This window comes from Sminthopsis crassicaudata, chromosome 3, assembly GCF_048593235.1.
Source record: "Sminthopsis crassicaudata isolate SCR6 chromosome 3, ASM4859323v1, whole genome shotgun sequence".
Classification (NCBI taxonomy): Eukaryota; Metazoa; Chordata; class Mammalia; order Dasyuromorphia; family Dasyuridae; genus Sminthopsis; species Sminthopsis crassicaudata.
The window spans coordinates 630,288,809-630,315,596 of record NC_133619.1 but is presented as its reverse complement, the minus strand read 5'-3'; the positions used below and the strand labels follow the sequence as shown (position 1 = coordinate 630,315,596).

At 33.6% G+C, this 26,788-nt stretch overlaps 1 protein-coding gene and 1 pseudogene across 3 annotated transcripts in view; one reads left to right on the top strand and one right to left on the bottom strand.

Moving 5' to 3' along the window:
• The window catches only part of WRAP73 (WD repeat containing, antisense to TP73), a 47,283-nt gene that overhangs the window by 9,327 nt on the left and 11,168 nt on the right, over nt 1–26,788 (bottom strand). For all 3 annotated transcript variants that reach the window (XM_074306474.1, XM_074306476.1, XM_074306475.1), the window contains 2 exons: nt 7,121–7,193; nt 927–1,030 (listed from right to left, as the gene is read on the bottom strand). In XM_074306474.1, the coding sequence (XP_074162575.1) occupies nt 927–1,030; nt 7,121–7,193 (177 nt within the window). The remainder of the gene's footprint in view (nt 1–926; nt 1,031–7,120; nt 7,194–26,788) is intronic.
• LOC141559765 (protein Red pseudogene) lies at nt 14,879–16,405 on the top strand (annotated as a pseudogene).

Here is a 26,788-nt window from a genome sequence, read left to right as displayed (position 1 = left end):
ATTTCTACATTAGTAATGTTATAAAAGAAGAATCAGAAAAAAGAGAAAGAAAAAAAGTGAAAACAGTATGTTTCAATCTGCATTCAGATTCCATAGTTCTTTCTCTGGATGCAGTCAGCATTTTCTATATTGCAAGTTTTTTGGAATTGTCTTAGATCACTATATTGTTGATAAAAGTTATCATCATACAATGGTGCTATTGCTATGTACAATGTTTGTTCTCCTTATTTCACTCAGCATCAAGAACTGTTTTTTTTTTTTTTCGAAGACTTTTCCCACATATCAATCATGTGGATTTTGCTGTTTACCTAATTACAAATACTAGTCATTTTCTTAAAGTTAAATTATCTTTGGAGTCCTGCTATGAATTCAATTTGGTCATTATTTTCTGGCCATACTATTCTAGTTTCCTTGCCATGATTTTATTTAATGTTTTTAACATCATTATTCATTAGTGAAATTGTTCTTTATTTTTTTCCCTGATTTGTCATAAGAAAATCAATATACTTATGAGAAAAAGTAAAATCATTCTGTTTTGAAAATTCACTACCTATTGTACATCCCAGTTTCTTAAAACTGTGGTTTGTGACACTATATAGGATCTCACAATTGAATGTGGGGTTGAGAAATATGATTTATCAGTAAATGTTTGATTTGTATATCTATTTTATTCTGGGATAAAATTTCTCAGGTAAAAAAAAGAGTTGTGAATAGAAAATGTTTAAGAAGCTGTAATTAAGCAAAATTTACCAAGATGTGGCAGTACAAAAATATGAGTTAAAAAATAATCCCTGACTTTTAAGAATGTAAAAACAAAAAAAAAAAAAATGAAACAAACAAAAAAAACATTTAATACATATATATCCTAGTAGCTTAAGGAATATCCCTCCAAAAATTATTTTTAATAATAACCAAAAATGTCTCACCCTCAATAGTTGCCAGTCACTACACACAAAGAGGCTAATATAATCTTTGCAGTCACGCCTTTCTGCCAATGCCATGTAGCGGCCATCCTTTGTAAAGGTTATTCCTATCAGAAAGATTAAAATTTAGTGAATTTACAAGGAAGAGATATAAAATAAGAGGAATCATTTTCTGCAAAAGACTAAAGGTAGACAATAGAGCAAAGGAGGGGAAATTAACAAAAAACATTTTAGATAATAGGTCAATATGGTACTATTTGACTTTTTATATGTGCTGCTCCTGGTAAAGAATTTCCTCTGCCAATCTAGACCATCACCTTCTCTGAATAAGAATGACCCCCTCATGGTGTCACAGCTAGAAAGTGCTGGAGTGAATCTGCAAGCCAGGTTTTGGTGACTGAGGTTCTAGCTACCACAATATGCTGGATTTCCAAAATCAAAGAATTATGGTAATACAGAATAAATTATATACCATATAGTTTCAGTTTTAAGTATAATCTTTACTGGTGATTTAGAATTATTTTAGTCTCTTGTTTTATTAAATCAATTATTACTATGCTACTGAAGTTTAGAAAAAGTCAGAATATTGATAAGAAATCCCATAACATAATTATTATTGTATGTTCTTTTTCTACTTTGGAATCAGCTTATTTGGCTGAAGAAAACTTAAATTAATACACAATTATGATATTATACTACCTCATTCTCTCATCTTAAAAAGGCCTCTTGTATCAGAACTCATTAAATCAATTTACATTTTTTCATTTGCATTTAATTCAATTAAACAAATATCTATTAAATACCTACTTAATAATGTGCCAGAAATTATACTGGAGATGCAAAAATAAAAATAAAATCACCTCTTCCCTCAAGGAACTTAGGCTCTACTGAAGGGAGAAACAACATGTACACAAACGTGGAAAATATATAATTAAAATAACTTCCAAGAGGTAGGATCTTAGCAACTGGAGTGGGTCAGATTAGGGGTTTTGTATAAAAGAATTGGGGTTAAGATAGTTTTAACATATGAACTGAAGCTTTGAAGGAAGTTAAAGATTCTACAAGGTGGAGATGAGGATCAAGTACATTCTAAGGAGAGCAAACAGCCTGTGACAAACAGAGATGGGAGGAAGAATATTATATAGAACACTAAACACTAAATAGACTAATGAAGCTAGAAGATAGACATGTCTAAGTTAAAATCCTTGAAGCTAGCAATACTACTTCTAGGCATATTTTACAAAATGGCTAAAGACCAAGAGAAAAGATGCCTATGGGAAAAAAATATTTAAAACAGCATTTTTTGCAACAGAAAAGAACTATGAAGACTGAATGGCTAAGCATCAAGCAGGAGTGCCTAAACAAGTCCATTATGTTAATTTAATGGAATATTATTGCATCATTTAACAAATGCTAAAAAAGATGGACTTCCAACTTGAGAAGACTTGTATGAACTGATTAAAAAGTAAAATGAACAGAACCAAGATAACAATACACATAGCGGTATAACACCATTTAAAAAAAAAAATTGATTTTGAGAGACTTGAGCAATCTGATAAATGACTACAGAGAACCAATAAGAAAATATGCTTTCTATTTCTTGGTAGAGGTAGGTGATGGCTTAAAGGTAGATAAAGACACTTTTCAGACACAGCTTCTATTTTGATTTGTTTGCTTGACTCTATTAATTACAAGTTCAAGGGAGGCAGGGAAACTATTCAGGCGTAATGAAAAAAAAAAGAAATATAAAAGGATCAACAAAACATTCTTAAGGATATGCCAAAGAGATCATAAAAAGTTTGGACAAGATAATGAATAAGCAGGGCAACTCTGTTACTGTAACATGCCCTCCTAGCAGTTACAATTACTAGTCTACCCTATGACCAACAGAGTACCTTTGACCACTGACCTTTGCAGTGTCAACTCTACCCGGCTCGCCTCCTCTGAGGCCTTCAAAGGTCTCTGGCCATGATTTCTTGATCAGAAAGATTAAAATTTAGTGAATTTACAAGGAAGAGAAATAAAATTGTTTAATAACCAGTAGTACGCTCAAGAACAGCCACTTGTAATCTTAAAAGCCTTTATTATACCTACTCACATAATGCCCTGACTTGTTAACTCCCTAGTGAACACCTGGTCTGAAGATCCACATGTTCACTACCAAACTCCTTACCTCTCATGGCTAATCATCAGCTTGGCTTGGCTACCCCAGGTTAGGGAGCCAGGTAAAAGAGAGTGACTTGCTGTCTGCAGTGGGCTTATAAAGGGCCTCTGAGGTCACACACACAGCCAACCAGCGAGAGAGCCGTCACCCATTACGAAGCTATCTCAATATGGCCAGGATCCCACCCACAGGGCAGTCCTATATCCACAGAGATTATTTCTGGGCCACTCAAATCTCCTGTTGTGCTGTGGCCGCCCATTTAAAGGGCCTTTACAATTCCCTTCTCTTGTTTTGCAGGAACCACATCCTTACATGTTACTTTCTTATTAAATTGAATATCTACTTTAAAAATGTAATTGAGAGAAGTTCAGTTTCACATATGGTACTCTTTTTCTTTAATTAAATACTCATTTTAAAATTTAACTTAATAGTTATTAACATACATGAACATTTAAGTTCATAATAAAAAAAATCTAAAACATTTTTTTTAAATAAAGGAAAGAAGTCAAACCATGGAAGGCTTTAAAAACCAAACTTGAGAATCTGTATTTTGTCCTCAAGGGAGAAAGGAGCCACTGGAACTTTTTAAAAAAATGAATTTAATAAGTATACTTGAGGAATGGAAAAGTTAATATTGCATATGAAATTATGTATCTATTTCATATAGTTTTTCAAAGTATATGTTAAACAATGATCCAAGACAATCCCAAAGGATTAATGATGAATTATACTATCCATCTCCAGAGAAAGAATTGATATTGACTGAATACAGACTGAAGCATGCTATTTTTTCATTTTCTTTCATTTTTCTTTTGAGTCTTCTTATACAAAATGACTAATATGGAAATATCTCACATAATTTTAAAACAAGAATATACTAAGTTTGACACAATAGTTCCCAAAATACCTTGCTTGATATCCCTTTCTAACCTCCAATTGTTCTCTGCTGTATATTTTTAAGACTAATTTTTTAAAAATTTTGCATCCCTATCACTAATCTCCTTGATTAACTTCCATAATACTCCCTTCTCCCAAAATACCTCCCCCTCCCCCATAACCAGTAAGTATAGGGAAGCAAAACAAAGCTATTGATGATTGTATCTGAAAATTCTCCTGATCCTCCATCTTCTGGAGTCACAGCTGGGCACTGCATTGATCCCACGTTTTCCTTTCTGATGCTGCAGCTGTGCTGGTTCCTGTCACCTCCCTGTCCATGCTCCGACAGGGCCTCCCCAGCTTCCCTGACGTGGCCTCTCCCCTCCCTTCCCATGGCTCAGTCTGCCCTGTGCTCAGTCCTCAGCCTCTCTGCCTCCCCTATCACATCTCATGAGATTCCTGAGCCCCAGGGAGGCTTCCTCAATTATCTATGGTACTTTCAAAAGCAGATGCCCCACTGGCAGCGTCCTAAGCAGAACTCACTCATTATCTTTGCCCCCAAACTATTCTCTTATTGTTGAGGACGATCCAGTTACCCCTTTTACGACACACTGAAATCCCTCTCTCCCTCACTAAACATTTTTAATCGTTTCCACAGCCTCTGACACTCACACCACCTCCTTCAGGCTTTCATTACCTCTCACCGGGACTTCTCTGTTGTCAGCCCTGCCTTCAGTCCTTGCCACTCCAAACCCTCTTTCACAAGTCTCCAAAGTGATGTCATAAAGTGCAGATTTGATCCTGTCACCTAATTATTCAACATTCTCCAGTAGCTCCTATCACCTCCTACAACCAAACATAAACATCTAAAATGTGGACCCTTCCTACCTTCCCATTCTTTTTACATAATACTCACTCTCCCCTCCATAAATTCCATGGTGCAGCTAGGCAGGGCTACTTGCTGTTCCTTGACCTGGATGCCTCATCCCCTGTCTTCCTGAGGCCTGGAGTGCTTTCCCTCCTCACCTCCACCTGGCTGGAAATGCCCTTCTCCACAAGACTCCTTTACGCTTATTCTCTATGTAATTTCTATACACCTCTTTCTGTACAGGTTATCACCCTATCAGAATGGAAGCTCTTTGAGGGCAGAGCTATTTTTACTTTCTCTTTGTAAATTCAATTTTTAGTAGAGTGCCTAGCACATATTAAGTAATTAACATATGCTTCACTGATTACATTACATTCAACATCCATTACTTGTTCAGTTGTTCTTCAAATGACAGAAGCCCAATTTGTTTCCAGTTCTTTGCTACAATAAAAAAAAGGTTGCTATAAATATTTTTCCAAGAATCCTTTCCCTCTTCACTATCTTTGGGGCATATGTTAGTAATGTTTTGCATTGGGGTCAAAAGGTATGCATAATTTAACAATTTTCAAGGTTAAAACTCCAAACTGCTTTCCAAGACAGTCCATGCCATTTTTCATCAATAGGTTATTAATATGTCAATTCTCCCACAATCTTACAAGTGTCATTTTCCATTTCTGTCATCTGATGAATACTGTGGGATTTATTTTACTTTTCAATTCTCTATTAGTGATTTATAGCAGTTTTTTTATTTAGTTGTTTCTACTGGGACTTCTTGCACAAGAGGGACATGGTCAGACATGCTTTAGGACACAATTTGTTAAGTTAAATGCAAGATGAATTTCAGATGGAAGAACCTGGATACAGGGAAACCTATTAGGAGGTTAATGTAATAATCCAGGTAGGAGATAATGAGGACTTGAACTAGGATTGTGGCTGAAAAAGTAAGGAAAGAAGACAGAGAGCAAGAGATTTTATGGCAATAGAATTGATTTAAGTTTCAGTAAATTGTGGTGAGGATAAATGGGAGGGAAGAGTCAAAGATAATTACAAGACTATAAAGCTGGATTTCTAAAAGGATAGAGCTACCCTGAAATTTAGGGGACAGGTGGGACGAAAATGAATTGGGTTTTTTTTTGGACATGTTGAATTTAAGATGTTAATGGGACATCCTGTTGGAAATATCCAATATGAAGTTTGGTGACGGGAGGCTGAAATTCATGAGAAAGAGTAGAATTGAATATAAGGATCAGGGAATCACCTGATAGATACCTTGCTTTTAAGAAAGGACATTACACTCAGATAATATGCTTAACTGTGTGATGATGATAAACGATACAAATAATAAAGCCATTTTATTCAAACACATAATTTTGCAATCTCTTGTGGAAACATAAAAGTACTTTTTTTGACTCCTAAAAGAAAAACAACAAATAATTTAGATAATCTAGCACATTATTCCGATCATTTCCTATGAAAACTATGCCTGATTTTGCTGATTCAAGAATGGAACACCTAGTTCATTTTTGGTGGTTAGAATAAATGAAGCTGCTATTGTTTCATATATTTATGCAAGTAAACTAGTGAGATGAATAACAAATTCCCAAAGCCCTTTCCCCTTAAGGGCTCAGAGGACTTCATGTTAAGTACAGTGGCCAGCTCAATTATCCTCACAAATATCTGCCTGAGCTCCTCGGTGTAGTCTCATCTAAAGACCGTTGGCCAGCTGGGCCATGCCATCTAGTCATCTAACTGGGCTTTCTTTCTACCACCTGTTCTGTGCACAATAACCAAATCAATCACTTCCAGAAAGGATGTGATACTTGCCTGCCCTGAGGATGAATTCATCATACCTGTGACTTTCCAGACCCAAATTCCCTTCCCTAGAAACCACTCCCCTATGTGGATTGTTGTGTTCTTTGCCTCTATTAGAATATTCCCTTTTTGAGGGCACAGACTCTATCTCTAGTGCTTGGCACAGTCCCTGGAACACAGTAAGCTTTCATTTATTTCATTCCTAGGAGGATGATAATAAAATTTCCCTTTTAAAATAAGACAGACAGAAACAAAGATGATCAATTTCCCCAAGATTATAAAGTGAGTCAATAGAAAGATCAGAACCAGGATCTGTCCGAGTCCTATTTTTGCTCTAGCTAAGAGTCCCTTGGATAGACAAATAGCGATCAATTGAAGGGGATTCAATAGCACAAGCTTGATCAGTATATGCAACCTTGACTCTTCTTTGGTGCCCTATTAAAAACACTGTCCTGAGAAGAGTTTTGATATACTCACCTTGCTGACAGGCTTTAGGATACTTGATATAAGACACAGATTTTGTACACAAGGACCAGACCGTTATCCGTAGCTGTGAGAGAGAAGAGGGGAAGGGAAGAAAAAGAGACAATGTTCAGCTTTTCAAATTCTAAAATAACGTCCAATTCACATATCCAAATAACATCTTCCAAACTGACCAAGTTTAGGAGATTTAAATATTTCTTTACCATTGGAAATGAAAACCAAAAAAGGATTAGTTATCTCAAATTTTTTTCTCCTTTCTCAATATTTAATAGGATGTGTTACTTATATAATCACTTAGATAAGGAGTCCAATTTTTCAAAATTTGTATAAACATTTATGTGTGTCCGCACACATATCTATATATTTTCATGTATATTCCATGTGCCCACTTATACAGTGCCTGTCGTTAAAAATGAAACATTGAAATTAATCTGTTTTAAGTATATAATTTTATTGAAAATAATATAAAATAGCTATGCATTTTTTATACAAGCCAGCTTTTTAAATTATCTAATCCAAACATTCCTGTGTCATTACACAGTGTGGAGGATTTTTCCTCAAAAATCAAGTTACAGAAAAATAAGCAAGCATATCAATTCATTATCATCTGCAAACATTATTATCTGATTTATGGAATTGTCTTCTTTCCCAATATCAAGAATGATTTTAAACTAATGACTAAAGTAATGACTAACAAATTGTTGCTGGCCAAAGAAAGAAGGAAAGCATTGCCTAAGTGTACAATTTCTCTTAGTAATTCAAAACAATTTTTGGATTATGCATCTTATCATTTTCTTGACACTTCTTCCCTTAGCACATATAACTGAGAACTGACTATGTAAGATACCAAAAGGAGCATAACAATCAACAATTTACTAAATGGCTCTGACAAATATAACCCTTATTACTTACTTAGGAAGATGCAAAGAAAACAGATATAATCCTTACATGCAATATTCTTATTCTGTACAAAGAACAACAGTCAGACCCTGTCACCTAGATGCCTTGGCTAGTATCTAAGCAGTACAAAACAGGCACCAACTAAGCCAACAGACTAATATGGACATAAGAATAAAGCCCATTTAAAAGTTGCTATTTAGGGGGCCAGTATCAGTCCACTAATCCAATACCAAATAAACAACTTTTCCCTTTCATACTCTGCAATCTACTAAAAGTTTACTGTCACATCTAACATTCTAAAACTCAAGCACAATCTGGACTGATTATCTTTTTAAATTTATAATGATTCTGTATTTATCTTGGACAGGAATTTTCAAGATTCTCACAAGTGTTAGGAAATGCTTCTAACAACACCTTTCCAATACCTTTTTTTTTTTTTTTTTTGAGTTCTAGATTCTAGCAAATAGTGTGCCAAATATACAATATAAAAGTCATCTCTGAGAACAACCTCAGATTGGAAAAACAGTAAGCAAAGTTTCAAAAGAAAAGTAATCCAGGAAATCAGGAGGGACAGAGCCAAGGTAGCAGAGAGTAGCCAGGTCTTTGTCTGAGCTCTTCCTGGATTCCTTCAGATCAACACCAGATCAAGTCTCTGAACTGGTTTTAGTGAAGGTAAAATAGCCAATGAAAGAATTCACCAATCACCTCAAAATCAGAAATAGTAAATGCATTTTTTGAAATCATAATGTAATAATTACATGCAACAAAAGGCCAGGGGAAAAGACCAAAAATTAACTGGAAACTAAATATTCTTTTTATTTTAATTTTATTTATAAATTTTTTGACATTATTTATGCATGAGTAATTTTTTTAATAACATTATCCCTTGTATTCATTTTTCCAAATTATCCCCTCCCTCCCTCTACTCCCTCCCCTTGATGACAGGCAATCCCATACATATTACATGTGTTACAGTATAACCTAGATACAATATATGTGTGTAAATAACATTTTCTTGTTGCACATTAAGTATTAGATTCCGAAGGTATAAGTAACCTGGTAGATAGACAGTAGTGCTAACAATTTACATTCACTTCCCAGTGTTCCTTCTCTGGGTGTAGTTGTTTCTGTCCATCATTGATCAACTGGAAGTGAGTTGGATCTTCCATATGTTGAAGATATCCACTTCCATCAGAATACATCCTCATACAGTATTGTTGTTGAAGTGTACAATGATCTTCTGGCTCTATTCATTTCACTCAGCATCAGTTGATGCAAGTCTCTCCAAGCCTCTCTGTATTCCTCCTGCTGGTCATTTCTTTTTCTGTTTCTCAAATTTTTTGTTTAAGTCTGGTTTTTTTCTTAGAAACAAATGGAATTCCTCTGGGAAACTAAATATTATAATCCTAAATAATGAGTGATTGAAACAACAAATCATAGACACAACTGATAATTTCATCCAAGAAAATGACAATAATGAGACAACATGCCAAAATTTATGGGATGCAGCCAAAGCATTTCTTAGAGTAAGTTTTATATCTCTAAATGCTTACTTGCATAAAATAGAGAAAGAGAAGATCAATAAATTTGGGCATGCAACTAAAAAATCTAGGAAATGAAAAAATTAAAACCCCCCAATTAAATACCAAATTTGAAATTCTGAAAATAAATGGGGAAAGTAATAAAATTGAAAGAAAACAATTGAATTAATAAACAAAAGTAAAAGTTGGTTTTATGAAAATAAATCTGTAGTTAAATTCATTAGAAAAAGGAAAGAAGAAAATCAAATTGTTAGTATCAAAAATGAAAAGAAGAAACTTTCCATTAATGAAAAGGAAATTAGAGCAATAATTAGGAGTTATTTTGCCCAACTATATGTCAACAAATCTGATAATCTAAGTAAAATGGAGGAATACTTACAAAAATATAGATTACCCAAATCAGCAGAAGAAGAAATAAACTTTTTATATAGTCACATTTTAGTAAAAGAAATCAACTCCCTAAGAAAAAAATCTCCAGGGCCAGATGGACTTATATGTGAATTCTATCAAAGATTTAAAGAACAATTAATTCCAATTCTATGCAAACTATGTAGAAAAATAAGCAAAGAAAAGGTCCTATCAAATTCCCTTTATGACACAGATATGGTCCTAATAATGCCTAAACTAGGTAGGATTAAAACAGAGAAAGAAAATTATAGACCAATTTCTCTAATGAAAATTTATGCGAGTACCAGCCCTAAAGTCAGGGGGACCAGAGTCTAAATCTGATCTCAGACACTTAACATTTACTAGCTGTGTGATCCTGGGCAAGTCACTTAAAACCCAATTGCCTCAGCAAAAAAAAAAAAAATTGATGCAAATATTAGCATTAGAGGGTGTAGCTATAATTTGATTTTAATGTGATGATATAAAAAAGAAACTAGAGGAAGAAAGGGGATTATATAAAATTATTGTTATATTATATATTTCAATATTAATTTAAATAAAATATTAGCAAACAGATCATAGTAAATTATCCCCAGGATAAAACACTATGACCAAGTAGGATTTATACCAGGAATTCAGGAATTGTTCAATATTAGCAAAACTACTGGCATAATTGACTAAATCAATAACCAAAAAAAAATCATATGATTATCTCAATAGAGGCAGAAAAAGCATTTGACAAAATCCAATACACATTCCTGTTAAAAACATTAGAGCGTATAGGAATAAGTGGAGTTTTCCTTAAAATGATCAATAGTAGCTATTTAAAATCATCAGCAAGCATCATATGTAACGGAGATAAACTAGAACCAATAAGATTAGAGATAAACAAGGTTTCCCATTATCACCATTACTATTTGATATTAAAAATGTTAGCTTTGGCAATAAGAGAAGAAAAAGAGATTAAGTACCAGAGTCCAATTCCAATGAATACCGAGAGTGTAAATGTGAATTGAATACCAGGAAGAAGATATGCTTTGCAATCTTTATTTATTAATCTGAGAGGCAGGATTTATATACTTTTTAAGTTAGTATTACATTAATACCAGCTACCTCCAGGTGACGCTATTTACATTCCAGGGTTAATGCATAGACCATACTTTGACATTTTAATTCCACTCTAATTAGCAATAATAATATATTTATTGTAACATGGTTGTAAATAATATTAACTATTAATAACAAGGTATTTGTCAAAACAAAATCGTAAATAGCAGAGTTGTGCTGCCTTATTCCTGTCACATGCATTTTCTATCAAGATTATCCTAAATTTATCTCATGTCTTTCATTCATTAAGGGAGGTAGTAAGCCAATGCTTTGAATTATTTGCCTTAAATAGGGAAGTTTCAAGTATTATCTGAACTGGATTCTTACTGTACATGGACTTATTCAATACTGGCCCTGTACATTAAAGGAATTGAGGAAACCAAATTATCACTCTTTGCAGATGATAATGATGATATACTTAGAGAATCGACTAAAAAACTACTAGAAACAATTTACAACTTTAGTGAAGTTGCAGGATACAAAATCATCAGTATTTTATAAATTACCAACAAAGTCCAGCAGCAAGCGATACAAAGAGAAATTCCATTTAAAATAATGGTTGATAATATAAATATTTGGGAGTCTCCCTGTCAAGACAAAGTCAGGGACTATATGAACACAACTACAAAACACTTTCACACAAATAAAATCAGATCTAATCAATTGTAAAAATATCAAATGTTCATGAGTAGGCTGGGCTAATATAAAAAAAATGATACTATTACCTAAATTAATTTACTTCTTCAGGGCCATACCAATGAAACTTCCAAGAAATTATTTTACAAAGCTAGAAAAAAAATAATAAAGTTTATCTAGAAGAACAAAAAGTTAAGAATTTCAAGGGAATTAAAGGAAAAAAATACAAATATAGGTAGCCTAGCTGTAACCTAAAACTGTATTATAAAACAGCAGTCATCAAAATCATTTGGTATTGGCTAAGAAATAGAGTAATTTGATCAGTGGAATAGGTTAGGTTCACAGGGCAAAATAGTCAAATCAATGACTGACTCAAATTTATAGGAATTCAAGCTATTCTCCAAATGAAACATAGTCAAATGATATGAATAGACAATTTTCAGATGAAAAAATTAAAAGCATTTCTAGTCATATGAAAAGAAGCTCTAAATTCACTATTGATCAGAGAAAAACAAATTAAGACAACTCTGAGGTATAGCTAAATACCTCTCAAATTGGCCAAGATGACAGGAAAAGACAATGACAAGTGTTGGAGAAGATGTGGGAAAACTGAGACACTAATACATTGTTGGTGGAGTTGTGAACTGATCCAACCATTCTGGACAGCAATTTGGAACTATGCCTAAAGGGCTATCAAACTCCACTGGGGGGGGGGGGTAGCTAGGTGGCGCAGTGGATAGAGCACCAGCCTTGAATTCAAGAGGACCTGAGTTCAAATCTGGTCTCAGACACTTAACTCTTCCTAGCTGTGTGACCCTGAGCAAATCACTTAAGCCCAGCCTCAGGGGGAAAAAAAAAAAAAAAAAAAACTCCACTGGGTTTATATCCCAAAGAGATCATAAAGGAGGGAAAGAGACCCACATGTGCAAAAACGTTTGGGGTAGCCCTTTTTGTAAGGCTCAGAAACTGGACACTGAATGGATGCCCATCAGCTGGGAATGGCTGAATAAATTGTGGTATATGAATGCTATGGAATATTATTGTTCTGTAAGAAATGATCAGCAGTAGATTTCAGAAAGGCCTGGAGAGACTTACATGAACTGATGTTGCATGAAATCAGCAGAACCAGGAAATTATTATACATGGCAACAAGAAAATTATACGATGATAAATTCTGATAGACATGTTTTTCTTCAACAATGAGATGATTCAGGCCAGTTCCAATGGTCTTTTGATTAAGACCTACATCTTCATCTACACCCATAGAGAGCATTGTGGGAACTGAGTGTGGATCACAACACAGAATTTTCACTTTTTTTGTTGTTGTTTGCTTGAATTTTGTTTTCTGCTTTTTTTTTCCTTTTTGATTTGATTTTTCTTATGCAGCATGATATTTGTGGAAAGATATGTAGATGAATTTCATGTGTTTAACAAATATTAAATAACTTCCTGTCTAGGGGAGGGAGTGAGGGAAAGGGAGGGAAAAAAATTAGAACACAAAGTTTTGTAAGGGTAAATGTTGCAAATTATCCATGCATATCTATACAAAATTTCAACAAATTTTTAAAAAGAAGAAAAGTAATCCAGAAAGCTGAATCATCATTTAAAATAGTAAATTTGAATATATCTGCACTGTAACTAATCAAGGTCCTAGGAAAAAGAATATATTCTGAATGACCACTTCCCATCAGTTCAAAGTAATTTCTAGAAATGTTGGAGGAATCTGGAAGAATGTGTAAAACCATCAATGAGATGAAAATAGGTGAGAAATTCTCACTGCATATTTGAGTCTAGCAAAAAACACTTCTAGAATTGGAACCAGAGAACCACTGTGTTATTGAAAACTAAGGATGATCTCAAAGAGCTAAGCCCAAGTTAATTAACTTTATCCATTTCCCCCCTATCCCATTCTGCCCAACGAAAAGCATGCCTGACTTGACTTATAAACAATTTATAGGCTGCTTAGAATATTTCTGGAAACACTTATCCATAGGCACAGAATGCAGAAATTATTAAGGAAGCCAAGTCAGCTGCAAGCAGGCATCTCCTCAGTGCCCCAAGGTCACAGACAGAACTATGTGAGCAAGACATGACCATCTGCCCTATTATCTGATTAAAAACAAAAACTTGATGCTCATAGCAACAGCAACAACAACAGACATGGGTGTTCATCAAGGTCTTCTGTGAACTTTAGCTCTCCTTTGTGAAGGAAATATAGAGTTCCACTGTGACACTTTCCACATTTTAGTCAATGGTTGGCCACAAAATAAAATATTATTATGATTATTGAGAAAGTGACAAGTAAATAATGTGGTATGATGAGTAATCCTTAGAATAAAACTGTGGCAAAGGCATTAGAAAAATCATACTGTCTTTTATATTGATTTTGCTTCTTACCCTAGAGAACAAAAATGCACATTCCACAAAAAATTAATCAATGGGGTCCATAAAAGAAAATAAATACACACACACACACACACACACATATATATATATATATATATATATATATATACACCAAATCCAAAAATGAAAAAGCTGTCCATGACATATCTATGGTGACAGCATCTATATGCGAAAAGACTTAACACTCTTCCCTAGCCACTGCCTGAAATGTTCCATTTTATAGTAACCCTTCAGTTATATCTTTTGAGAGCTACTGATTTCAATGGTTCAACTTAACTGTAAACTTAACATTCCTCACTATCTTTGGCTCCAGGTAAATTATATAAATGTTAAAGAATTTTATTGACAAAAAAAAGCATGGGAAGCAGAGAAATCTGAATTTGAATTTCTAAAATACCTAGGTGTTTTCTAATTCTGTTTTCACAAAGCTACTTGTCCAGTTCATCTATAGAAACTACATAGGTCCAGATATAAGGACATATACTTGGTATACCAAGGGAGGTCTCTTTGAAAGGAAATATATACACATACTTAAAAAAAATAATCCCATCAACAAACAAAAATTGATTGACGTAGATTTGTCTTTCCCTGGAAGAATTGAGATGAGATCGCCAGCATCAAGAAAGAAGAAAAGATGATGGAGAAAACTCAGAAACAAAGAAAGATGAAGCTTCTGAGAATAAGACTGAATTTAAGAAGCATTTGGACTATATTGTTTACCCTATGTTCTTTTAACAAAGCTCGTGAACAAAAGGAGCTGTTCCTGCCAGGCCACATGGCCTATGTGGTAGATCTGGATGGTGAGCATGCAGACAAGAAATCTCCACTACCCTTATCTAAACAAAACTCATTGTCCTATAATGGAGATGGACTCTACTGGCCACAAACAATATTGTCATCAGTAAGCTAAAATAGATCCTTTTCTATTTGGGATAGGACATTCAGAAAAAGAAACTGAAGAAAAAAGATAAACAAAAGCTGGATGAGAAAAATCCCTCTGAAGGCTGACATGAACATTTTCTTTAAGACTCTAGAGTTTATGTGTTCAAAGAGAAAAAGAATGGGAGCCAACATCACGAATAAGGGTGAAATCGGGAACAGGACTGAGAACAGGAAAAAAAAATGAAAACAAACCAGGAAGCACAACCAACAAAGAGAAGTGACACAGCTATTTCAAGAAGTCCAAAATAAAAGATGAGGCCATTGACACTGACAAAGATCCTGGATTTGGCAAGAAGTTGATAAGTCCATCAATGAAAAGTATGGCGTTTGGGAAATTGGTGAGTGACTGAAGAAACAAAGCAGGTGGGAGATTTATTTGGCATCTCCAACAGTTATGCAATGTTATTGAAGTATGATGGATTACTTAGTCATAGATAGCATTGAGGAGGTGGATTACAAAATGGACCAGAAGGACCATTGGATCAATGGGACTTTGACATCCAGGAAGAGTATAGAAAGTATATGAACAACAAAGAGGCTTTGTCTAAAGCTGCATTTCATTCAGTATGGCATCAAGATGTCGAAGGCAGAAAAACCAAAAGCTTCAAAGAAACAAATAGCAAGGCATAGCTTGCTCAACAATGGAAAAACAACAATGCAATTATCGGAAAAAAAAAAAAAAAGAAAGAAAATGGAGGGTGACAGGGTTGAGGTGAAAAGATCAAAATATTGGCCTAAAACTCTGATTCCTATAAGATCATTTATCTGGAAATTTCTCAACTTTCTCTCCCCTTGCAATTTCCTTATATATTATGAAATTGCATTGTTTTGTTTAGTAAAATCCATGATACCTGGGGGCAGCTAGGTAGCACGGTAGATAGAGCACCAGCCCTGAATTCAGAAGAACCTGAGCTCAAATCTTGTCTGAAACACTTAATACTGCCTAGCTGTGTGACCCTGGGCAAGTCACTTAACCCCAATTGCCTCAGCAAAAAAAATCCATGAAAATCAAAACTGATTTTACAAGATGCTTTTAAAATGTATTTCTACTCAAATAAAAATGTTTTATTTACTTATCATCAGGGCCTTCATCACCTCTACTTAAAATCATAAACTGAGAGCTCTGAGGCACCTCAGAGATCATTTAATATTATTAGTATCATATGTGATCTGAGCTGGGCAGCGTTAAGAGGAACTATCACTTCCTTATTCATTAAGGGCTAATCTCTGATTGCAGCTATTAAATTGCATTTCATATGCTCCAACCACTTTGGAGAGCAATATGTAACTATGCCCAAAGGGCGATCAAACTGTGCATACCCTTTGACCCAACAGTGTCTATACTGGGTCTGTACCCTAAGGAAATCATAAAAGAGGGAAAGGGGCTCACATAGAAAAATTTTTGTAGCAGCTCTTTTTGTAGAGGCAAAGAATTAGAAAATGAGTAGATGCCCATCAATTGGGGAATGACTGAATAAGTTGTGAGATGAAAGTAATGCAATTTCTTTAAGAAATGATTAAAAAGCTGATTTTAGAAAGACCTCAAAAGATTTACATAAATTGATGCTGAGCGAAACAAGCAGAATCAGGAATACATTATACATAAGTAATAGCAAGATTGTGCAACGATCAACTATGACAAACTTGGTTTTTCTCAGCGGTTCAGTGATCCAAAGCAAAACAAATGTACTTTCGATGGAAAACGTCATCCACGTCCAAAAAGAGCTTTGGAGACTAAATATAACTCAACACCTGCTATGTTCACTATTTTTTCTTTTCCTTCTGTTTTTATTTTCTTCTCATGATTTTTCCCTTTTATTCTGATTTTTCTTTCCCAACATGATTCATAAGGAAATATTTTTTTTAAAAGTATATAATCTCCCAAATGTTATTTTTATATGTAACTGAGGAAAATAAAAATAAAAACAAAATAATAATAATGATTATTCCTACCATTTTCAGCCTGTTGATATCTAGGATTCTGACACTGTGTCAGTTATCCTCTTCTGGTTCTGTCAATTGTAGATTTTATTAGCAGCGCACTATGCCTTTTCTCACATCATTGATAATGTAAATAAACAGTACAGAGCCTTGAACAGATTCCCCAAGGTTCTCCACTAGAGGGCCTTCAAAACTGACATGAACCATTAATGATTCAGCAACTCAACCAGTTCCATATCTACTGAAATTTACTATTATATATCATATCTTTCTCATTTTTTCTCCACAAAGAAAGCATGAGAGAACTTTTCTAAAATCTGACAAGTTTTTGTTTACTGTGCTCCTAATACTATGATATATTAGGCTAATAACCTAGCCAATAAACTAAACAGGAGTCTGGTATGACTTGTTTTTTTAAAAACAGTGACTTAAAAATCATTTTAAAAAATGATTATTTCTACATACAAAGAAGGCTAGAAAAACAGTATATCAAACTATGAATCAAAAAGATATAGTTTGATCTTTTAAAATACATTTATGGTAGTGATAAATTGTATTGTCTTTGACACCTTTTGAATTTTATTCTGCTGCCTTCTGTATATTTTTTTTAAGTTTGAGTAATACTCTTTTCGTTTTTCTTTTTTTTTTTGTATAACTATCATGATTCTTTTCTTCCGCATCCAAACAAAAGCCCTAAATTGTAACATGTATGACCTTTTTTGCCAAAGTTACACTAGTTCTTTAAAATCACCACTTCCTTCTCTTTTTTTAAAATTTCCCTATAAATAGTATTAAAGAGGAAATCTTATGGATCACAGTTTTGAGGAGGAATAAAACCTCAGAAGCCAAGTAATACTTCTTTCACATATGAAGAACCTGAGTAGGTTGCACCTTGCCCAAAGTCAAATAGGCTGTCACTCTTAAATTCAATTTTTTTTAAATTCCCAAGCTATCTGTCTACACACACACACACACACACACACAGACACACACACACTCTCTCACACTCACTCTCACACACACACACACACTCTTACTTTTTAAACTAGCAAAATGAAGTTAGTCTCTTCTTTTCTGAATGAGTAGGACAAGAGTCCAGCAGAGTGATGCTTGCTTCTCTAAAATCTCTCATGTCCCTCAGCTATAATGCTATATTGATTTTCTGTATAATACTTACAGAGAGAAATGTGTTTTTGTGGGGGACCACGAAATGAAGAAAGACTGAATATATGGTAGAAGCTAACTAAACTTAAAAATCCAGAAAAATACAATGAGCTTATTTAGAATCCAAACTGACAGAAAACTTGAAATGTGAGCTGTTTTTGTTTGTTTGTTTACTGAAGCAATTGGAATAAAGAGAGTAGATTCAGTTGGTCTCTGGTAAGACAAAAAAAAAATTGACTAGCAAGTAGATTTCTGAAATTTTCTGGGAGCAGTAAATAATAAATTTATATTTAATAAAATGAGCTAAAAACCACCTTCCCCCCCACACTAAGAAAGCTACATTTCATGGACATGTATTCAGGAAAACAACATAAATAACAAAAGCCTGCAGAGTTTTGGTCTAAGTCACAGCTCTTCAATCTTTTATCTAGTAAAGTAAAGATTTCAATAAAAATCTTAGAGTTTCAATTAGCCTGCCATTCTCTAAAGAAAATTAATCAATTATAATTGGTCACTTCTACAAAAAGAGAAATATGACAATTGTTGCGTTCTTCTCAACTTAAGACTTAAAATACCATCATAAATATCCAATCTATTTATAAAGTACCATATAGCAACTATCCTATCCATATCCTATTTGTTACCTGTATTATGTTACCTGCATGAACTGTATTTCCAATTTCCCCCCCTTAAAACATTACCACCTTTTCTTAAATACATAATAGGCATACATGTAAATTTAGCAAACTATAAACTTAGTAAATACTTAAGGATTTTAGACTTCTCTGAAACAATTAAGCTTATAATATGATTACTGACCTGCTTTCCCACCAGGCTTTTCTGTTGACTAAAAATATCAGTATTCAGGTTCTTTAGGACTCCTGTGGTCCATCACTGGATGGTTTTCCTTAAACTCTATGTAATAAAACCAAATTTGCTACTTTTTTAAATTCATTTTTTAGGTTATACATAGACATTCATTTTTTACATATTTCCATATAAGTCAGGTTGGGAGGGTAAAATCAGAACAAAATGGAAAAACCTAAATTTGCTACTTCTGAACGAATATATTATCTGTTTGCTTAAGACTAAAAATGCTGCAATTAAGAATAAATTTCTGATTGATTTCATGATGTTCTGAAAGGCTTTTAAAAAGTCTTAATAAAGCCTGCCTAGAAGGTACAATTTATACTTGGAGATCTGGTTAAAAATAGGTTAATTTAAAAAATACTACATACTATACAAGCCCACATATCTTAAAATTCCTTATTTTTTCCTTCAGAGCATAATTGCCATATTCTTTTTTTTTTCCCCCTGAGGCTGGGGTTAAGTGACTTGCCCAGGGTCACACAGCTAGGAAGTGTTAAGTGTCTTGAGACCAGATTTGAACTCAGGTCCTCCTGAATTCAAGGCTGGTGCTCTATTCACTGCGCCACCTAGCTGCCCCACACAACTGCCATATTAACAAGATTTTAAAGTTAGTAAGTCATGCTCTATTTACATTATGTTTAATAAAATGTTAATTATGCTAAATAAAATTATTTACTTTAGTCTTAAATGAAAACATTAACTACAAAGATGACCTGATAACATATGAGAAGAAAGAACTGATGATGCTTAGCCTGGAGGAAATACTTAAAAAAACCAGGAGCACAATCTTAAAATATTAGAAGGCCATCATATGGGAATAACTCTAGAGAGAAAAAGAAGAAATAATAGGTGGAAGTGAGTGAGAAGAGAATTTGGTCCCAATCAAAAACTGAACAAGGTGGCTAGGAAAATAATAAATTTATTCTACTGGAAGTCTTTCCAAGACAAACATGAAATTATTAAGGGATGCCTTAGAAGGAATAATGTGTCAGATAGGAAAGTTGAATCCAATTTCTTCTACTTGCCCAATCATCCATTAAGAATATATCAGGTGATGGACTCTGCTTTTTTTCAACAATTTGTGATGGAAAGAGCCACCTGCATCCAGTGAGAGTACTAGGGATACTGCCTGTGGATTACAACATATTATTTTCATCTTTGTTGTTGCTTGGGTTTTTTTTCCTTTCTTTTGTTTTTTCTTCCCCTTTTGATCTTTTTCTTCTTGGACAACAGGATGAACCGAAATATGTTTAGAAGAATTGCACATTTTTAACTATATCAGATTGCTTGCTGTTTTGGGCAAGAGGAGGGGAGAGGAAAGGGAGAAAAACCTGAAACACAAGGATTTACAAAGGTGAATGTTGAAAATTATCTTTGCATATATTTAAAAAAATAAAAGACTATTAATGTAATTTTTTTAAATAGTCACTGCAACTAGTGGTTAAAAGAAAAAAAGAAAACATTTAAAACCAAAAAAAGAAAAAGGTATACCAGGCAATCTGTGAAGCCCTGGTGATATAAAGACAAAACCAAAAAAGTCTGATCCCCTCAAAGGATCTTCTATCTTCTTTCTTCTTCAGAGGAAACAAGGATAGGAAATAAATTCACAGTCTTTCCTTTGGGAGGGAATTAAGAGGGAAGGAACAACCTGAGGAGATGCCGAAAGACTTCCTGTTGGAGGAGGTAGCCCTAAGCTTGGCTTTGAAAGAAGGCGGTGAGGAGAAAAGCCATCTCAGGTCTGGGCTGAGGAACAGAGAGAGAAGATGCTTTAATAGAAAGCCTTACATTTTATCCCAGCACCGAGAGGCAGCCATTGAAGTTTCTTGAGGAGGGAAGTGACTAAGGTCAGATTTTCCTGGTCCCTTCCAATTCCAAATTGTGTAGGGAAAAACCAAGTGGCACAAGCCAGAGAAAGGAGTCTGTATATTTTCTTCTATCCATAATGCAGAACAAACAATGATAACAATTATCCTTTCGGGAGTTATTTTAAAGGAATTTCTCTTTACATCTCTTGCTGTTGGATTTTGTTGGTGATGTATAAGAGTGCTGATGATTTATGTGGATTTATTTTGTATCCTGAAACTTTTATTTTAGTTTGTTTTTAAAATAAACATCTGAACTAACTGGGATGTGGTATAGCTCTAGAACAAATTCTTAGCTTTGTCCAAAACATCAGGCCAGAAGGACTTAATATAAAGTCTTATTTGCGAGCACTGTCAATAAATACAGTAAGACCCCCATAGGTCTGCCCTACAAATCCTCTCCACCCCCATTCTATTTCTGATTTTACAGATGGAAAGCTGATCCTGAGAGGAAAAGTCACCACCATAACACCACAGAAGATGTTTTGGAATGAATGAGACAAAATGACCTCTGGAATTCTTTTTCATGTCAGAACCTATGATTCTGGACAGTGAGCTTGCTTTAAAGACAAGTTTCATGGGAACTATCTACAAGTCACTAGTTGCTCTCCAGGTCATGTTCTGGCCCATGACCAAAAAGTGTTAATAGAACGCAAGATTAAAAAGTCACCCAAGCTAAAAAACCAAGATATTCATGGCAAGTTCTTGGGACATATGACTCAATAGTGGGAGTAGAACATCTTCACAAAGTAAATGTGTTATCTATCTTCAAGTTGTGTTTGTTGGACTTATCATTCTAGGATTGAAAGCAATCTGGTAGAAATCTAAGGTGGTATATGACATCTGGAGTTGGCTTCCAGATGATAGTGAGTAATGTTCTCAAAGTAACTGCCTTTTGTTTTTGCCCGCCCCATTAGACCAACATAATAGTTATCTTGTTCTAATATAGTTTTAGCTTCAAATGTCTATGAACCTTAATGTACTGTGCTACATAACAAATATTTTACTGATTTAACAAATCAATGTATAATATATAATATTGATTTAACAAATCAATATATAATATATAATCAATATAACAAATATTTTATTTTATCTCAATATCAACACACCTTTAAAAAAAAAAAAGGCACCTGACCAACCTAAAGAGATTTCTATGTACAAGAACTGTGATGTGTCAGAATACTTTTTAGCTCTGTATATAAGGAGGAAGATAAATAAAAGAGGATTTAAAATGTAGGGGAAAAAAGACAGGGTGTGTGCATCACTAACTTAAGTAGCTTCTTTAATACCTAGTACAGGGCCTTTCATAAACACTTGTTATATTGAATAGGCAGAACCTTATTTCCAGGTTAAAATTCCAAAAAGCTGGCTTAGTTTCAAGATTTATGATTTTTTATCAATCTTGATATTTCTGACAAATTACAATCTTCTAAAAATTTAGGGTATCTTCTCAGAGATGCTATGAACAAAAAAAACCTCATGACCTTGTGGCCAAGCAAATAAGGAGCCAGGCAGGTTCTCGGACCACAGAGATACAGTTAAATAGCAGAGCAAACTCAAACCCTTTCTGATTTGGCAGAGCCTATAATTTCATGACCTATCAAAGATTTTATTCCATAAGTTTAGATGTGGATAACTCAGGATAAAGGAACTAATTTGTTTACCTAAAGTAAATCCTTCTTTCAAATGTTTATGGTAGATAGTTTCATTTGCCCTTTCCTACAGAATGACAAACGTTCTTTAATTAGTCTTTAAAAGGAGAAGGGAATAATGAATAATTTGAAACAGGGAAATAACCCAATGAATAGGGTGCTAGAGTTGGAATCAGTACCTGAATTCAACTCTGTCCTCATTTATCAGCTGTGTGACCCTGAGCAAATAAGTCACTTCACCCTGTTAGCCCTGATTTCCTCATCTGTAAAGTGGGGATAATAATAGCACTTACCTCCAAGAGTTGTTGTAAAGATAAAATGAGATGATATTTGTAAAACAGTTTGCAAAACTTAAAGCAATATATAAATACTAGCCAGTATGGTTGTTATTATTTTCTGTTCCTATTAAGTCAAATTTAAAATTTTCTTAACAAAATAAATTAATTTCAACAAATATTTATTAAGAAAAATTCTATTTTGGTTATCTTAAAAATATAACTGACGTTTAGATTATTTGTTTTTAGATTTTTCTAGAAAATTCCTTATCAGGGAAAAATGAATTGCTTACTATTTATGAATCTACTTTAATCTTTACCTATTACCTGCCATGAGAAAAGTGTTTAAATAACTTTTTTTTTCCTTAGAGAAAGAGTATCTGGGTGGTGGAAAAGGAAGAGATGGGAGAGTATAATGTTTCAAAAATTTTTATTTCAATGTTTTCTCTTTGAAAAAAAACACCATACCCTGTTTCCCCCCAAAATTTTCATGGTTAAGGTTAATTAATTGCATTATTGCCAGGATATTTCATTTACTAACATATGCTTATTTTTTAACAACTATTCAGAAAGCCTTTATAACATGTACCATTGAATTGAGTAGATTAATCAAAGGCAAATAACAAAGAAAACAGGCTCAGAAAAGTTTTCAGCTGTTGTTTTGGAGTGGAAAAACAAACCAAAAGCAGAAGCATTTTTAAGATAGTCCAAAAAACAGCTGAGAAATTAAAAGTATTTCAATGGTAATGTGATAGTCTCTACCATTGGGATAAAGGACAACATCACTAAGTTTGACTGCTAAGAGCAGGTGTAACTCTGGTGATTTTCATTAAATAAAATATAAACAACTGACTGTCCCACATCTGACTATGTCACAAAGTCCTTTACATTGCCCTATCCATCAGCAAAGGATTTCCAAAGCTTTCTCAAGCACACATCACTCAATAAAAGATATATTTCAAAAGATGAATTCATGTTAGTTCTTAGTCTAAATACTCACAAATATATATATATGTATATATATATTTTTTATTTGTAAGATGTGACAGTAGATATTCACAGACTAGGAAGAAAAAGTAGTATGAAAATTATGTTTTTCATTTAATGACATCAAAAAGTAATCTATTCTCTATAAAAAGTAGAAAAATAAAATGCTCATTTTTAATACAGGAGGTTACTCCTATCTCTACATCTTTTCAAAAGAACAAGACTTCAACGTAATCTGTGAGAGACCATGAAGAACTATCTTCAAATTTGAAAAAAATCAAACCATTTCAGAATTTGTGCTATCCTAATTTCTACATGTTGAAAATTTTATATCACTAAGTATTTAACTGATGTTATAAAACATTTATTCAAACTGATACAAAACTATCCCTTTTTAAAAATTTTACAATAGATTACAAATTCAAAAAGTTAGATCATTATGAACTGAGCTCAGCTGGGCCTTTCTTGTCTCCTACATCAAAGCCAAATTTGGAAAAAATTTTAAAAGATGCCAGTGAGAAGTTTAACTTACTCAAGTGAACTATTATTAAAGATCTTAACATATTATCTGATGCCAATTGTTGCTGCTGCTGTTGTTGAGTCATTTCCGTTATATCTAACTCTTTAAGACCATATTGTGGGATTTTCTTGGCAAAGAGACTGGACTGGTCGCTTTTTCTTTCTTCAATTCATTTTACAGATTAAAAAACTGAGGCAAATAGAGTGAAGTGACTTGCCCAGGACCAGACAGCTTGTTGTTTGCTTTCCTTTATGAAGAACAATAATGACAGGTAAGAAGTATCTGAGGCTATATTTGAATTCCATGAAGATGAGTCTTCCTGATTCCAAGCCCAGAGCTCTATCCACTGCTCCATTTGATGCAAAAGGACACTATTAATTATAAGATTTACTTAGTCAATTAAGCTGGCCTTTCAAAATTCCTATTTTGAAAGAATTCTGTTAATTTTTAGTTCTATTTGCCATGTTTGTAGAAAATAATAAAAATTCACTTTGAAAACATTCTGTATTTAAAATTTTCAGTTATATATGACCAAAAAAAGTTTCTTTACTTGGAAAAGATTTTTATACCATCTTAGCTAACATGTATCAAGTGAGGAAATCTCGGGAGCAATGAATATTACATATAAGTGAAAAAAGATGTCATTTTCCTATCTGGGTTATTATTAAAACTAAGAAGAAAAGCAATTTTTAGAAACGTTAATTAAAGAGAGGGTCTGAGTGACTTCTCAAAACACAGGGTTTCATAATTGGGTCTCAGGCTAAGAGTTCCAAGTTCTCTATTATCCAAAATGACAACAAAAAAGGATAATTAGCATTTCTATAGTTCTCTATGGTTTGCCAAGCACTTTGGAAATACTATCTCACAACTACAGCAAGGCAAATACTATCCTCATTTTGTCAGGATATTGAGGAAACTCAGTTAAGTCACTTGCTTTCTAGGATCACATAGCTAATAAGTATTAGAGGACCAGGAATGCAGGAGTAGTTCAATATTAGAGAACTATTAGCATAATTGAGTATATCAATAATCAAACTAATAAAAATCATATGATTATCTCAATAGATGTAGAAAAAGCTTTTGATAATGATGAATATTGGAGGGGATGTGGGAAAACTGGGATACTGATGCATTGTTGGTGGAGAGCAATCTGGAATTATGCCCAAAAAGTTATCAAACTGTGCATACCTTTTGATCCAGCAGTGCTACTACTGGGCTTATATCCTAAGGAAATACTAAAGAAGGGAAAGGGACCTGTATGGGCCAAAGTGTTTGTGGCAGCCCTTTTTGTAGTGGCTAGAAATTGGAAAATGAATAATGCCCATCAATTGGAGAATGGTTGGGTAAATTATAGTATATAAATGTTATGGAATATTATTGTTCTGTAAGAAAATGACAGAGAAACTTGGAGAGACTTACATCAACTGATGCTGAGTAAAATGAGCAGAACTAGGAGATCATTATAAACTTCAACAACAATACTATATGAGGATGTATTCTGATGGAAGTGGATATCTTCAACATAGAGAAGAGCTAATCCAATTCCAATTGATCAATGATGGACAGAATCAGCTACATCCAGAGAAGAAAGACTGGAAAATACCTTCCAAATCCAATTTTTCCTTTGCATATGTACTGTCAAAAAATGTTATAATTATAAAATTAATTTTAAAAAATAATACTAAAAAAAAGCATTTGACAATTTTTAAAAATACTAGAGACTATAGGAACAAACTGGAGTCTTCTTTAAAATAATCAGTAGCATCTTTTTAAAACCATCAGAAAGCATCATATGGGATGATGGGAACAAACAAGAATCATTCACAATAAGATCAGGAGTGAAATAAGGTTGCCCACTACTACCATTACTATTCAATGTTGCATTAGAAATGTTAGCTTTGGTAATAAGAGAAGACAAAAAGATTATTAAAGGAATTAAATTAGGTAACGAAGAGACCAAATTATCACTCTTTGCAAATGATATGATGGTATACTTGGAAAATCCTAGAGAATCAACTAAAAAAATAGTAGAAACAATTCACAACTTTAGCAAAGTTGCAGGATATAAAATAAATCCACATAAATCAGCATTTATATATATATATATAATATATATGTATATGATCAACAAAGTCCAGCAGCAAGAGAAATATAAAGAGAAATCCCATTTAAAATAACTATAAATAATATAAAATATTTGTGAATCTATCTGCCAAGGCAAAGTCAGTAATTCAATGAATACAATTACTAAACACTTTCCACATAAATAAAGTCAGATCTAATCAACTGGAAAAATATCAGATGCTCATAGGTAGTCCAAGCAAATATAATAAAAATGACAATACTACCTAAATTAATTTACTTCTTTATGTCCATATCAATCAAACTCTCAAGAAATTATTTTACAGAGCTAGAAAAAAATAATAACAAAGTTCATCTGGTAGAACACAAGATCAAGAATTTCAAGGA